A 13,085-nucleotide genomic window follows, 5' to 3' on the forward strand; every position below is an offset into this window, starting at 1 on the left:
ATCCCTATTTACAGATGACCTCAGGCTCAGAGAGGGAAAGTAACTTGCTCTAGGTCACACAGCCCAGACCTGAACTCAAGAATCTCCCTGTGGGGTCTGTAACCTCCTGCACCACAACACTGCTCTCACGTGGTCTGTACATGCTGAGCAAAAGCCTCTGTGCAAAGAAACCAGATAGCTCAGGAAGAAAAGTGCTAACTTTTGGGAGCTCCTACTGTCTGTCAGGCCTTGGGCCTCCTCACTGCCCTGTAAGCTAGGTATCATTCTCCCCATTTTATAGCTAAGGAAACGGAGGCCCTGATCACAGGAGCTGAGTCTCCCAGATTCTAAAAGACATGCTCTTTCAGGCCCGCAGAGCTCCCTGGACCTCACCGAGGCCCTGTCCAGTTTCACTGGGTTTCGTAACCGGCTTCTCTGTTTACTGACCATTGTCCCAATTAACAAAATCCCACCAGAGGAGTGGGTGTTCCCAGGAGGACCCAGAGAACAGCAGTGAGCCAGAAAGCAAAAGAGCTCTGACCGAGGGCTCCCCATGAGTGGCTGGCTGCCTGGGAGATCAAGAACAACAGTGTTCGGGTGAAGAGAAAAGAACAGGGTGGGGTCTTGCAGGCTGGCCAAGGCCTTTTGTACACTGTGGCCGGGGGTGGAGGGTGAGGCCTTCTTTTCTGGTCTCTGGTAGCCGCCCTGCCCTGGGAGGCCCAGAGAGACATGGAGACTAGCCTTAGATCATGAGGGAGCGGGGCTGGAGCTGTTATGGGACTCCTGGGTCCAACTACAGGGGAGGGATGTGGGCTGTACGGCTCCGTCCTGTGGCAGACACTGCAAAGCTGCCTACTGTGTGCATGGCAATGGGCAGGACCAAGGAATACCTAGGGTCAGAGGTCAAGGGGATCTCTGAGGTCCAGAGAAGTGAGTGGTGGCAGAGCCAGGCTGCCTCCCAAGTCAAAAAAACCATGTCAGACCTGGGTGCCCATGAGTGGCACAGAATGCAGCTGCCACCATCCAGCCTCCACTCAGTGGCCGCAGGCTGGGGGTCTTCCTAGAACAAGTTTTTGTCCTGGGCGCTCACATCAGGTATGTGAGGTGTGGTGGGGATGGGGCTGCCCCAGAGACTCCTGGCTGCCAGGCTTGGCTTGGGCTTGACTGGTTTAGCATCTGCAACCCTTTACCTGGAAAGGGCACTGTTGCTTCCTGCCCAGGCCGGCTGGTGCCAGGAGGTCCTGCTTGATCTCCCTAGAGAGAGCTTGAGGCCTGGAGCCAGCCAGACTTGTGTTCGAATCTCAGCAATGCCTCGTTCCAGCCTCAGCAAGTGACTGAAACTCCCTGAGCCTCGGTTTCCCCATCTGTAAAATGGGAATTTTAATGCTTATTTCCCCTGCTTGCTGGAGGGAGTCTCAGTATTGGACCCCCCTTTTCTCCCCTCCCCCTCTTCTCCCAGAGATGTGTGGACTCAGAAGCAGGGTGGCATGCTACCACTGGTGATGGGGGTGCCTCCTTCTGCAGGTCAGGGGCTCTGGGCTGTCTGATTCAGAAGGACCTGTAGAGGTGACCTGCTCCAGTGCCCCTGTTTTACAGATGGGAACCCTGAGGCTCAGAGACATGTAGGTTCTGGATATGGTTGCACAGCCAGTATGTGGGAATGATGGGGCTGGGAATGAGGCTTAGAGGCAGAGCACTGGGGCCTAACCCGTCTTTCACATATGGAGACTCTGAGGCCCAGACAGGGACAGTGACTTGCCCGAAGTCACCCAGGAAGTCAGTGGCCGGGCAGGCCTAGCACTGGGGCCTCTTGCTTTCTACCTAGGGGTTTTCTTTTGCATCCAAGTTCCCCTGCTCTGCTGAGCTCATACATCCTCTTCCAGACAGGGAAAAGCTAAGACCGTGTTGTCCCTTGTGGTCTGCAAACGTCACTGCCCTGTAGCGAGAGTTTCTGGGCTGTGGGCTCCCCGAGGGCAGGGGCCAGGGCCTGGGCACCAGATCTCCAGTGCCGAGGACCAGGCTCCAGAGCTAATGGCAGACAAAGCTGTAGGGCCTTTGTGACCATTAAGCTGGGGGCCGCTGACCCTGCGCTGGTGGTCACTGACCCTGGGGCCGAGGCCAAACCACGCAACTGTTTGTTAATCACCAACTCTGCAGGTCGGGGCCACATTGCTCCAGAAGGGGCTGCTCAGCTGGGCCGGCTGCCGGCTTAGGATCACTCTGGGGGCTGGGGAGACAAGGAAATTTCTTCCGATTTGTTTAGATTTTCCAGTTACTAAGGAGCAGGCATCACATTAAATATTATTATTTTTTTATTTTATTTTATTTTTTATTATATTTTTAATTTTATATATAATTAAAGGTATTATTTCTAGGTCAGTGTTTAATTAAAAAAACCCAAAAAACTACATCGGATACATACTTGTAAATAGTTTCAAGCCCTACAGCAAGTTTTTAAAATTTTGACACGAGTATACTGAGGTATAATTTACATCCCAGAACAGTTCACCCACTGTAAACGTATAGTGCTATGCTTTTCTGTAGATTTTTCTGTTGTGCAACCATCACCATAATCCGGTGTTAGAATGTTTTCATCCCTCTAGAACAGTCCTTTGTGTTGACTTCAGTAATCTGGGCACTTCCTCCATCCTCAGTGTTTGAGAGTGAATTTCTCCCCCTTTGTCCCTTTCAAGCAAACTGCCTTGACAGTTGGGCGTTCATCCTCCTGAACTCTTTAAGGATGTATGCAAAAACACACTTTTATAAAAAAGAGGAGAGGACCGACACTATAGTTGTTGTAGAATTTGCTTTTTGCGCTTGGAGATCTCTCTGAGCTTCCAGAGTGCCTACTATGTGCCAGGCACAATAAATCTAGCCCATTGTTTTTTCACAGCTACAGAGTTGTCCATTGTATGGCAGCTCCGTAATTTATTTAACCAGGACAACTGGGTCCTTTCCAGTTTTCTTCAAACAATGCTTCAGTGAACATCCTTGCACGTATATTTTTGTGTTCCTCTGTAAGTAATGATGAAGGACGTGGAACTGTGGTTGCATTGTGCGTTTTGAATTTGGGTAGTCAAATTGCCATCCAGAGAGGTGAAACCGGTTTATGCTTCCATCGAGAGCAGGTGAGAACTGTGGGGTTTTTATAATCCTCCAAATGCCTCCGGAGAGGGAAGAGCTCTGTGAACTGAGGCCAGCGCTGGCCCACTGCAGGCTCTGCAGGCCCAGGCTTAGACATAGAGCCCTGAGAACTTGTGCATCTCTCGGTGGCCCCCCAGACACCGGGATATTCAGACCCTTAGTGTGACACACGGTCCCCTGTGACTCCTGCCACCCTCCCCAGCTTCATCTTCTCTTGCTCCCTGTGTTTCAGACCGGACCCCTCATTATTCACAGCATTCACTTGCCCTTTGCCCATGCTATTCCCCCCACGGAATGCCTTTTCTTCTCAATCTCCCTCCTCCTTGTCCTTCAAGGCACAGGGTCTCTTCTCTCTGTGTGTTCCCTTAGCCCTTTATCTGACCCACAATCCCCCTTAAGTGGGAGGAAGTTGTGTGTGGTGGAGGGCAAACTCCAGCCTGATTAGATAGAAGCTGGGCTCCAGGAGGAGCGAGGCTGGGGCGCTACAGCTTGTGGGGAAGGGGGACAGGATCTCCCATTTGCCTAGTTGCAGGCCAGGCCATTTGCACACGCACAGACTGATTTAATCCTTAGCAACTATATACCCATCTAGTAGACGAGGAGACAGGCATAGACAAAGAGAAACTTACACACAGTGGAGGCGGGACTCAAACCCAGGTCTCTAACTCCCCAATTCTCTTTCCTGTCATTGCACCCGGTTGTTGGGGACGGGGAGATCTGGGATGCAAAGAGAACTTGGAAACAGAGAAGCTGGGTCCTGCAGAGTGGTGGGAGGCGGGAGAGAGGGGTTGGCAGAGCTGGGAAGCTGACCTAGGTGAGCCTGAATAGCGTTTCTCCTACCTCGTGATGGGAAGGGAGCCTGGGAGTGGGGGAAGAGGCTTAAATCCTTGTCGTAGATAAGACCTAAAACAGGAAAGAAGAAAACGAACCAAAAACCCTCAAAAAATAAAAAACAACGACTACAAGAAGCAACGAGGGCTTGTTATTTAAGACGTGAAGGAAAACCCTGAAATCATCAGCTAAGGAGGGAGAGAGAAGCAGTGGCCCCAGGGAGAAGCAAGTGGGGTTGAGAAGGAACAACTTTGTCCAAATCTGTGACTTCATTTTGATAAAAATAAACTTTTTAAAAATAAAAACTTTTCGAAAACAAGGAAAGAAAGGCAGTCTTGAGGGCAGTGGTGGGAGTGAGAGGTTAGCCAGCCCCTCTTGGAGTCTTGCTTGCTCTGGGCCCCATGAAGGGAAGCCTCCTGCGCTGCTGTCCTAGCTGGTGACAGCCGCGTGCCCCCTAGCTGGGGGTTCCACCCAGACTGTCTGGGTTCAGATCCTGGCTGTACCATTTCCTAGTTGTGTGCATGTTGCTCCATCATTCTGCACCGTTTTCCCCTCTGTAAAATGGGGTTCTTAAGAGTATGTACTCTCTAAATGTTATGATGTGTCAGCCTTCATAAGATGTGTGGAAAGCCTTTGATAATTGTTAATTCCTGTTATTTTTTGCTGGAGATGTTAGGTGCAGAGAGAAGAGGGGGCTTGCGTGGGTCACGCAGGAGGCTGAGCTGGCCTCCCTGCCTTTCGTGCGTGCGCCCATTTAGTGTGCACTGAGTTAGCGCCTGCTGTATGCCAGGCCCTGTGCTTGGTCTCCACCCCGGAGCTGGAGTGAAGGGGCGGCCGCGCCCAGTCGGGTCGATCCCGGTGGGAACCCCGATGTCTCCAAAATCCAAGCCAGATCCCCGCCCCTCCGGGGCTCGCACAGCCCTGTCCCACGCCCTCCCTGCGGGGCGGTCCCCAGCTTGGGCGGGATGGGCGGGATGGGCGGGCGGCTACTTAAGGCCGGCGACCCGGAGGCCGGGGGTGCCGCCGGGGTCTCCTGCCGCCGTCGCCGCTATGGCTCCGCACCGCTCCACGCCCGCGCTGCTCGGCGCGCTGGTCCTGGCGCTGTGCGCGCTGTCGCCGCCGGCCCGCGCGGCCACCGCGTCGCGGGGGGCGGCCCAGGCACGGGCGCCCCAGGGGCGGGCGTCCCCGACGCGGGTGAGTGCCCGGGGGGCCCGGGGGCTCCCGGAGTAACTCTCTATTGTAAGTTCTTGCAGATACAGCGCTAGGAAAAGGGGAGTAATTCAGGTCTAGAATGGAAAAACTGTTTTGTTGCTTTGTAAGTATGTCTTGCTGCTTCCGGGGGCCCCCGTGGAGGGAGGTGGGATCCTCGGGGCCCTGGCTGTTTCCCTCCCTGGAGGCTAACCTCACCTTTTGGCCGGATTCTTACCCATCTCTGCTGCCTGATTTCTCCTTTCCCTTGTCTAATTTCTCCTTCCCTCTGCCTGATTCCTCTCCTTCCCTCTTCTGAGTTCTTCCATTTCAGATTCCTTTCTCATCTGATTTCTCTCTTGCTCTCCGATATTTCCTCCCTCTTTTTTTGGTATGATCTCACCTCTGCCTGCTTAGCCTCAGGACTTATTTATCCCCCCACCCCTCCATGTTGTACCCGCGGGTTCTCCAGGACCAGTTCAACTGACCCCATCTCTCATCGACAGAGTGCTTAAGAATTGCCTTTCACAAAATTTGCAAAGTCTCCTAGCCAGAGCATGTGCAGAAGAGGAAATCTTGACCTGAAATGACCACAGAACCAAAGATTCTCCTCCAGACCCAAAGGACAGGGACATGACTGGAACTTACAAGTGGAACTCTTAGCAGAAGCCAGGGGCCCAACATTCACGAAGATCTGGTGTTAAACTTCCTTCCCCACCTCGTCATCAATGTTTAGAACCCTGTCATAAAAGTTTAGAAGCCTGTCATAAATGCTTGAACCCCACCAATCAAGACCTCTCCCACCTTCGTTTCCATCTGCCAGCTGGTTCTCCATAACCTCTTAAATGTTGCCCCAGATCCTGAATGGCACCTCTGAGGGCACCTCTCCCCACCATCTCCTTGCAGATCAGTCTCAAAGAATAAAGCTGATTTCTCCCCCAAAAGCTGATGCTGTAATTAATTGGGTTTTTGAATGCACTTTGCCCAGAAGGTTTTGTGCGCAAAAGAATTGCACCCAATTTTGTGTGGTAACAATATCTCCTCTGCCTGGCTGGTTTCTCCTCCGCTCTCCTATTTCCCTTTTGTGTTTCTCCACCCCTCTGCCTGAGTTCTTCCCGTCTGACTTCTCCCGCCAGATTTATCCTCCGGCCCGAGGTGACCTGCGCCTGCTGATTTCTGCCTTCCAGCTCCGGGCTAACCATCCCGCTCTGCTCCATCTCTAGCCCCAGTGCATGTCTAAAGGCCTTTCCCCATCCTTGACCACCTCGTCTCCAACAGGCTCCTGCAGACCCTGGCTGCGTCCTCTCCGCCTTTTCCAAGAAGTGGAATTGGGGGGGGTGGGTGTTGGGGGGCAGGAGGGAGGAGGCAGACAGCGCAGGAGGCCACTTGGGCTCAGTCATCTAGGCCCTTCTTGGGGGTGTGATGGAGACATGGATGGGGCATGGGATATCTTCCCGCTTCCAAGAACAAACACAAATAAGCTGTGTGAACTTGGGCCAGGCCCCTCCCCTCTCTGGGCATCATTTTCCCTATCTGCAGGATGGGTTTGGATAACGAGCTTTCTGAGGACCCTTCTAGTTCTAACAGCCAGTGAGGATGCTGGAAGGGAACATGATGAGCCCCTGGGGACCCTGATTTACCATTGCCATCTGAAGGGGTCTCCCCATGGTCCCAGACCTCAGGCTGTTGGAGCCTGGGGCAATTCCTCCTATGCCATTTCCTAGCTGGGGTCCTTGGCAGAGTCCCTTCAACTCTCTGTGCCATAGCTGTCCTATCTGATTGGCACTAAGAAGGGAAGGGAGAAGGGGTAGAACTCTGTGCCCCATCACCGGGAGCCGAGTAGGCGAGGCAGACGCTGGCCGAGGACAGGGTATTAGCCTAAACTCTGCCCTGCTTGCTCTCTCCTCCAGACAGGGTGGTAGAAGAGGGTAGACTTGCCTCAGGAGATGGAGAGAGTCAGAGGCTCAAGTGAGATGCTCTTGGTGCTGGAAACCCCCCTCCCTCGTGCCCTGGGGTCTCTCCGCCAAGGCTCCTGCCCTGCTCAGCCTCCGCCCCGTCTCTTCCAGCCCAGCAGCATGGTGGTAGAGCACCCCGAGTTCCTCAAGGCGGGGAAGGAGCCTGGCCTGCAGATCTGGCGTGTGGAGAAGTTCGACCTGGTGCCCGTGCCCCCCAACCTTTACGGAGACTTCTTCACAGGTGACGCCTATGTCATCCTGAAGACGGTGCAGCTGAGGAACGGGAACCTGCAGTACGACCTCCACTACTGGCTGGGTGAGCCGGCCCTGCCCAGCCCCCTCCCCAGAAAGCACAGACCTCTGAGGTGTGGTCCCCAGGAAGCACCCATGGGCGCTAAGTGACTGTTGAGCATCAAGTACGTGCCAGGCCCTTGGCTAGTGGTTACGTGTCCCCAGACTTTAGAGCCAGCCTGCCTGAGTTCAGACCCCACTTCTGCTCTTTGGCAAGTCACTCTGTGCCTCTGTGACGGGGACATGATGATAGCACCACCTCCCTCAAGGAGTGTTGTGAAGGCTAAGCAAGTTACTATGGCCCTCAGAGCTGAGGGCGACTTGGGGACCCTGGACCCCTCCACAGCTTCCCTGGCCCAGCTCCAGCCACACCCCAGTTGGCCCTTCAGAGTCTGGAGCCTGGAGTCCCTGCTCTGGCTCTGCTGTGTGACTCTGTACGTCCTGCCCCCTCACTGTGCCTGAGTTTCCTAATCTGTGAATTGAGCCTGTGCCCCTAGGCCTGCCTTCATACTGGGGAGGGTGGAGAGTGAGTTCAGGCGATGAGTCAGGGAGGTGAGTGTAGGGGAATGTGTCAGAGCTGGGAGGGCTCGTAGAGACCGTGGAATCGGGTCCCCCAGCTCCCCCGTGGTACAGATGGATTCTCTGAGGCTCACAGAGGCAGGGGCTTGCCCAGCTTCTACAGCCAGGCCAGGGCAGTGCTGGGGACCCCGGACTCCTCCTCCACGGGAGGCTGGGACCCCCTTCGGGAAGCCAGGCTCATGCTGCTCTGACGTCCCCTAGGCAATGAGTGCAGCCAGGATGAGAGCGGAGCCGCCGCCATCTTCACCGTGCAGCTGGATGACTACCTGAACGGTCGGGCTGTGCAGCACCGCGAGGTCCAGGGCTTTGAGTCGGCCACCTTCCTTGGCTACTTCAAGTCTGGCCTCAAGTACAAGGTGGGTCCCAGGTGGTCGGGACAAACGCACCAATGGCAGGGCTCACTCAGGTCCACCCGTCTTTCAGCCTTGTGGGGTAATGTAGGCAGACAGGTCAGAGCTCAGCCTTTGATTCCCAGACCCTTCCTAGCTGTGTGACCTTGGATAAATCACATTCCCTCTCTGAGCCTCTGGTTGCTTGTCTTAAAATAGAGAGAAGAAAATTCTCCATCACTTCACTGAGTTGTCTTCCTAGCCTCAGCAGCAAGGAGTGGGCCATGGGTGGAAACCCAGCCCCTCACCTGAGCCAGAGCCTAGTCCTCTTCCTGCACCCCTTGTTTTTTAGTCCCTGCCAACAGACGGCCCCATTGTAGGTATTTGAAGGGGTACCTTTGGTCACGTTCCTCTTTCTGTTCGTTAGAATCGCCCTTGAACTTGAACTCAGAAGAGTCTGAGCCAACACAGAGCTCTCCCGACAGCCGCCAGCCAGGTGGGGCTGTGCAAAGCCAAGCTCGGAGCCCGGGGAGGCTGTGCCCTGATATCCTCTGTGACTTCTGGCAGGCCACTTGGTCTCCCTGAGCCTCCCTTTCCTCTCTGGTTACCCGAGAGCCAGTTGCACCTGCCCTTCAGGTCTGGGGAGAGGATTTGGTGAAGGGGTAGCTGGGAGCTGCCTTGCACCGGCCTTGGCATCTCAAAAGGGCTCGGGGAAAGCTGTCGTTTTGCAAAGCAGAGGTTCTCTTTGGTCAGGATAGGGAGGAGACCACAAGCTTTGATGGCCAGGTGGGCCTTCATGTCAGAGTCCAGATCTCTTCTTTTAAGGGAAGGAAGGGAAGCTGAGGCACAGAGAGGTTAAGCAACTGGCCCAGTGTCATGCAGCAAGTCAGTCCCAGAGTCGGGACCAGAGCCCAGATCTCCCCACTCTCAGCATTCTTTCCACTACACCAAAGTGCCTCTCAGGAGCAGGGTTCTATGAAAGGGGTTGAATCTGTCTGTGCCAACGATGTGCTGTTTGACCTTAGATAAGTCATTGTCCCTCTCTGGGCCTCAGGATCCTCTGTGTCAACAGGATAGTGACCCTGTTTGGCCAGGTGAGGCACGGGATTAGATAATGGGAAAGCACTAGTGAGCCTGAGATAGCAAAGAGCAGGGTGTGTCCTGGGAACAGGGCCTCAGCCGTGGGCTGGGTGGAGCTGGGCAGGATTCCTTGGAGCCTACACAGCACCCCCTGTCTGCCAGTCCAGCCGGGTCCGCAGCTCCTCCTGCTGAGCTGCCCAGCTCCACCTTCCTACAGCCCCTTCAGGGGCCTTGGTACCTTGAAGAAGGAGAAGTGAGAAGGTTGGGACCCAAGCCACTCACCTGGAGAAGGCCCAGGCCTTGTTGCAGCTCCTGGAGCGGGAAATGGAAAGAGCACTTGACCACGAGTCAGAGATTGAGGTTCAGATCCCAAGGTCCCCCCCACCCCCCAACAGCTGTGAGGCTCTGGGCCAGTCGTGTGCTCTTGGTGTGGGCTCTCATGCATTCCCCATTCATCATTCATTCAGCAGACATTCATCCAGCCTCTGGAACAACAGGGCCTGCTTAGTGTCGCTGCTGTGTGGACAGCACCAACTTAACTTGTGGACAAATTAAGCAATTACATGGCGGGTAGATGACGGGGCTGGGATTCAAACCCAGGTGTGAAGGGCCTGACACAGCAGGTTCAGAGTGGACACTTCAAGACTCCCTGGTCTCTGATCTTTGTTCAGATGGAGCCTAGGAATCTGCATGTTGAGCAAGCATCCCCTACCCTATGATGATTTTTCCTGGATGCTCTTGGACCACACTCTGAGGAATGCTCCGGGGGGGTGGGTTCCCAACCCGGACCCAGATCTGGGACTTGAGTCCTGGCAGGCCCTGGATCCTGGTGGCAATGTGAGGTCCAAGGCTGGTCCTGTTTTCTACCTTCTGCAAGTCCTCCGGCTGCCCCCGCACTTGGCAGGCCCGGCCCTGGGTTCCTGGCCTGGCGCCCTCATCAATTATAGATCCCCAAGGAGCAGAGCTTGTTACGCAAGACTTGTTTCTGTGAAAGCCTGCTCCTCGGGGCCAATTCTGTCCTCGGGGTGTGAGAAGGGGCAGGGAGGGGACCGGAGCCTCTAGAAAGGGGTGTCACAGGGCCTGGCCCTTCTTGTTCTGTCACCCCTAAATCCTTAAAAGTCACTGCACTTTTCAGAATCCATTGATCCTTCCTCCATCTCCTCCCCTTTACTCCTCCTCCTCCCCTCCCTGCCCTCCACGCCCCCCACCTCCCCTCCTCCTCCTCCTCCACTCTCAGACAGAACCCTAGAAACCCCCTGGGGCCTGGTAATTTGAAACTCTTTCTTCAAACAGAATCTGGGCTGCGCTGAGTCCTAGAAGCCCCTGGCCCCGAGGAATACAATGGGGGATCCTACAGAATCACTCCCATTTCTTAGATAAGGAACCCTGAATTTAGAGCGTGGAGGGGACCAGCCCCAATCAATGCATTTTCTTTGTTTTATAAACAGTTTTAACATTTTTTAAAATGTAAATCTTTGTAGCTTTTTTCCCATCTTCTGACTACAAGAGTAATAGAAGCTTATTGTAAGGTCAAACATTATAGAAATACAGGTTTTAGACAGTGAAAGTCCCCCATGATTCTCCCCTTGGATATATATATCAAATGGTGGATAATTTTCCTCTCTCTAGATATGAACATATAGAGATGTATACTCATATATAGAACCATCTCTATATATGAAATATATATAGATCTCATCACTTTGATTTGGAAACTGGCTTTTAAAATAATTTATCCTATGGAATTTTGTTCAAATAATTTGATGCCAATCTCTGCCCACCTAATGATTAGACCCTAGAAAGCAACACTCTATCCTAAAGATTATAGTAAAGTAATAAAAATTTCAAAACATTCCTGCCCCCTGTGCTTATCGATCCACTAATGTCTTCCACAGGCTTGCTTTTCTTTTTTTGTTAACTTATCTTCCCAAGTCTAACCTCCTAGATCGATAAGATTAGAGGAGTTAATTAATCAGGAAATGCATGACCACGATTATTAGAAATCAAGTATTTTCTAAGTTTATATGCAGAGAATTTATTGGAACCAAGGTTTGTGACATAAAACAACCCTTTTCCGCATTTAAAAAAATGTTTCTACTCTTTAGTAACAAATAAAAGGCATGCTTGAACAAGTAAAATAGTTTAGAGACATATAAAAAAATGCAAAGGGTCTTTCTCTTCCCCCCCTCCCCATTTCCTCGTCTCTGAGGAATCCACCTTTCGGAAAAGCTTTTCAGATCCACTGTCTCTTTTCCTCCAGCAGAATGAAGTCCCGGGTCAGGGCTGCCCACAGACTTAGGCAAGGCTGGGTCCCTGGAAGGGTGACACCCAGCACTGCCACCAACCAGCTGGGACCCTGCACACGAGGCTTAACCTCTTTGCGCCTCAGTTTCCACCTGTCAAGTGGGATAATGAGTCCCTACCTTGGGGTTTGTTGTGAGGACCACGTCCATAAAGCAGGGACCCCAGCTCCTGGCACAGGCTCAGCGAGTGCAGCCTCTGGGGTCAGTACCACGTGAGTGCAGGACGTTGCATCTTCTTCCAGATGCCCTTCCTCCCCTCCTCCCCAGCAGGAGGGCTCTGGAAGCAGGGCTGGAGGAAAGGCTCTGTGAAAGCCTGGGCAGCCCTGCTGAGCCCTTGGGGATGCTCTTGAAAGGCCTCATGCTGGTACCAAGAAGGGACACCAGGGGGCGCTCCACTCACAGCAGAAAAAAAGCATTTCTACGTGAACGACTTTGCTCTGAACCGTGTGGCTTGTTCCTGCCTTCCACGCTGGGTGGCCCTAGTCACTTTTGCTCTAAGAAAACCTGAAGAATGTGGGCCTTATGGAATCAGTCACACCATTTACTAGGTGTGAGATCTTGGGGAAATCGCTTCACTTCTGGGCTCGACTTTCCTCAGCTGTAAGACCTGGAAGATGGGGATAACACAGATGACACATATCATACAAAATGCCCAGCACAGGGGGCAGTTTCCATTTTACAAACACTTCTGTGTTGCTTACTGTTTGTAGACGTAACAGAATCCCGATTTAAACTTCGTCTCCTTACCCTCGTGGAGTGTGTGCTGTGAGAGTCAGACTAGGAGACCGCAAGTGAGACCGCAGAGACGGGCCTGGATGGGGAGGCCACATTTCAGGCCTGGGTGGAAGCCCTTCTGCCTCCACCCCTGTGATGCGTGGAGCAGGGAGACGAGTGCCAGATTGGGAGCAGGGGGCAAGATTTCAAGCCCTGGCTTTGCCACCCACTTGCTGAGTGCCCTTGAGTAAGTCACCGCACTTCTCTGGGCTTCATTTACCCATGGGTAAAATAGGAAGCTCCTAGGACCTTCTTTCTCAGCTCTGATTTGACATCCCGGGGCTGGTGAGCACCTGGGACTGGGGACTGCTCACGAGAAAGCCCGACTGCCTTTCCTTGGCTTTGTTTGGAGCTGAGGGCAGTTGGACAGCAGCAGGGAAGCCCTCCTGAGACCCCTTCCCTGGGACTGGGGGACGATTGCAGTGGGTGGCAGAGCAGAGGGTTATAGCTCTATTTCAGAAAGGAGAGGCCTGAGGCTCAGAGAGGGGAAGACACTTACCCAACATCACCCAGCACTGTAGTGGCAGGGCAGGGACTTGAACCTGAGGTGGGTGCTCTGTCCCTTACCCACAGCTGCCTCTGAAGGCACCGCTGGGTGGGACTTGCTGCTGTACCGTAGGAGGAGAGAGAGG

At 53.5% G+C, this 13,085-nt stretch overlaps 1 protein-coding gene across 7 annotated transcripts in view; it reads left to right on the plus strand.

Annotated features, from left to right (window-relative positions):
• GSN (gelsolin) overlaps nucleotides 1-13,085 on the plus strand; it is a 56,083-nt gene that overhangs the window by 22,723 nt on the left and 20,275 nt on the right. For 3 of the 7 annotated variants that reach the window (XM_023628606.2, XM_070250366.1, NM_001081953.1), the window contains 2 exon segments: nucleotides 7,209-7,413; nucleotides 8,169-8,323. In XM_023628606.2, coding sequence (XP_023484374.1) covers nucleotides 7,218-7,413; nucleotides 8,169-8,323 — 351 coding nt within the window. In that variant the 5' untranslated portion in view covers nucleotides 7,209-7,217. 7 annotated transcript variants of the gene reach the window in all.

Source organism: Equus caballus, chromosome 25 (genome assembly GCF_041296265.1).
Source record: "Equus caballus isolate H_3958 breed thoroughbred chromosome 25, TB-T2T, whole genome shotgun sequence".
Lineage (NCBI taxonomy): Eukaryota > Metazoa > Chordata > Mammalia > Perissodactyla > Equidae > Equus > Equus caballus.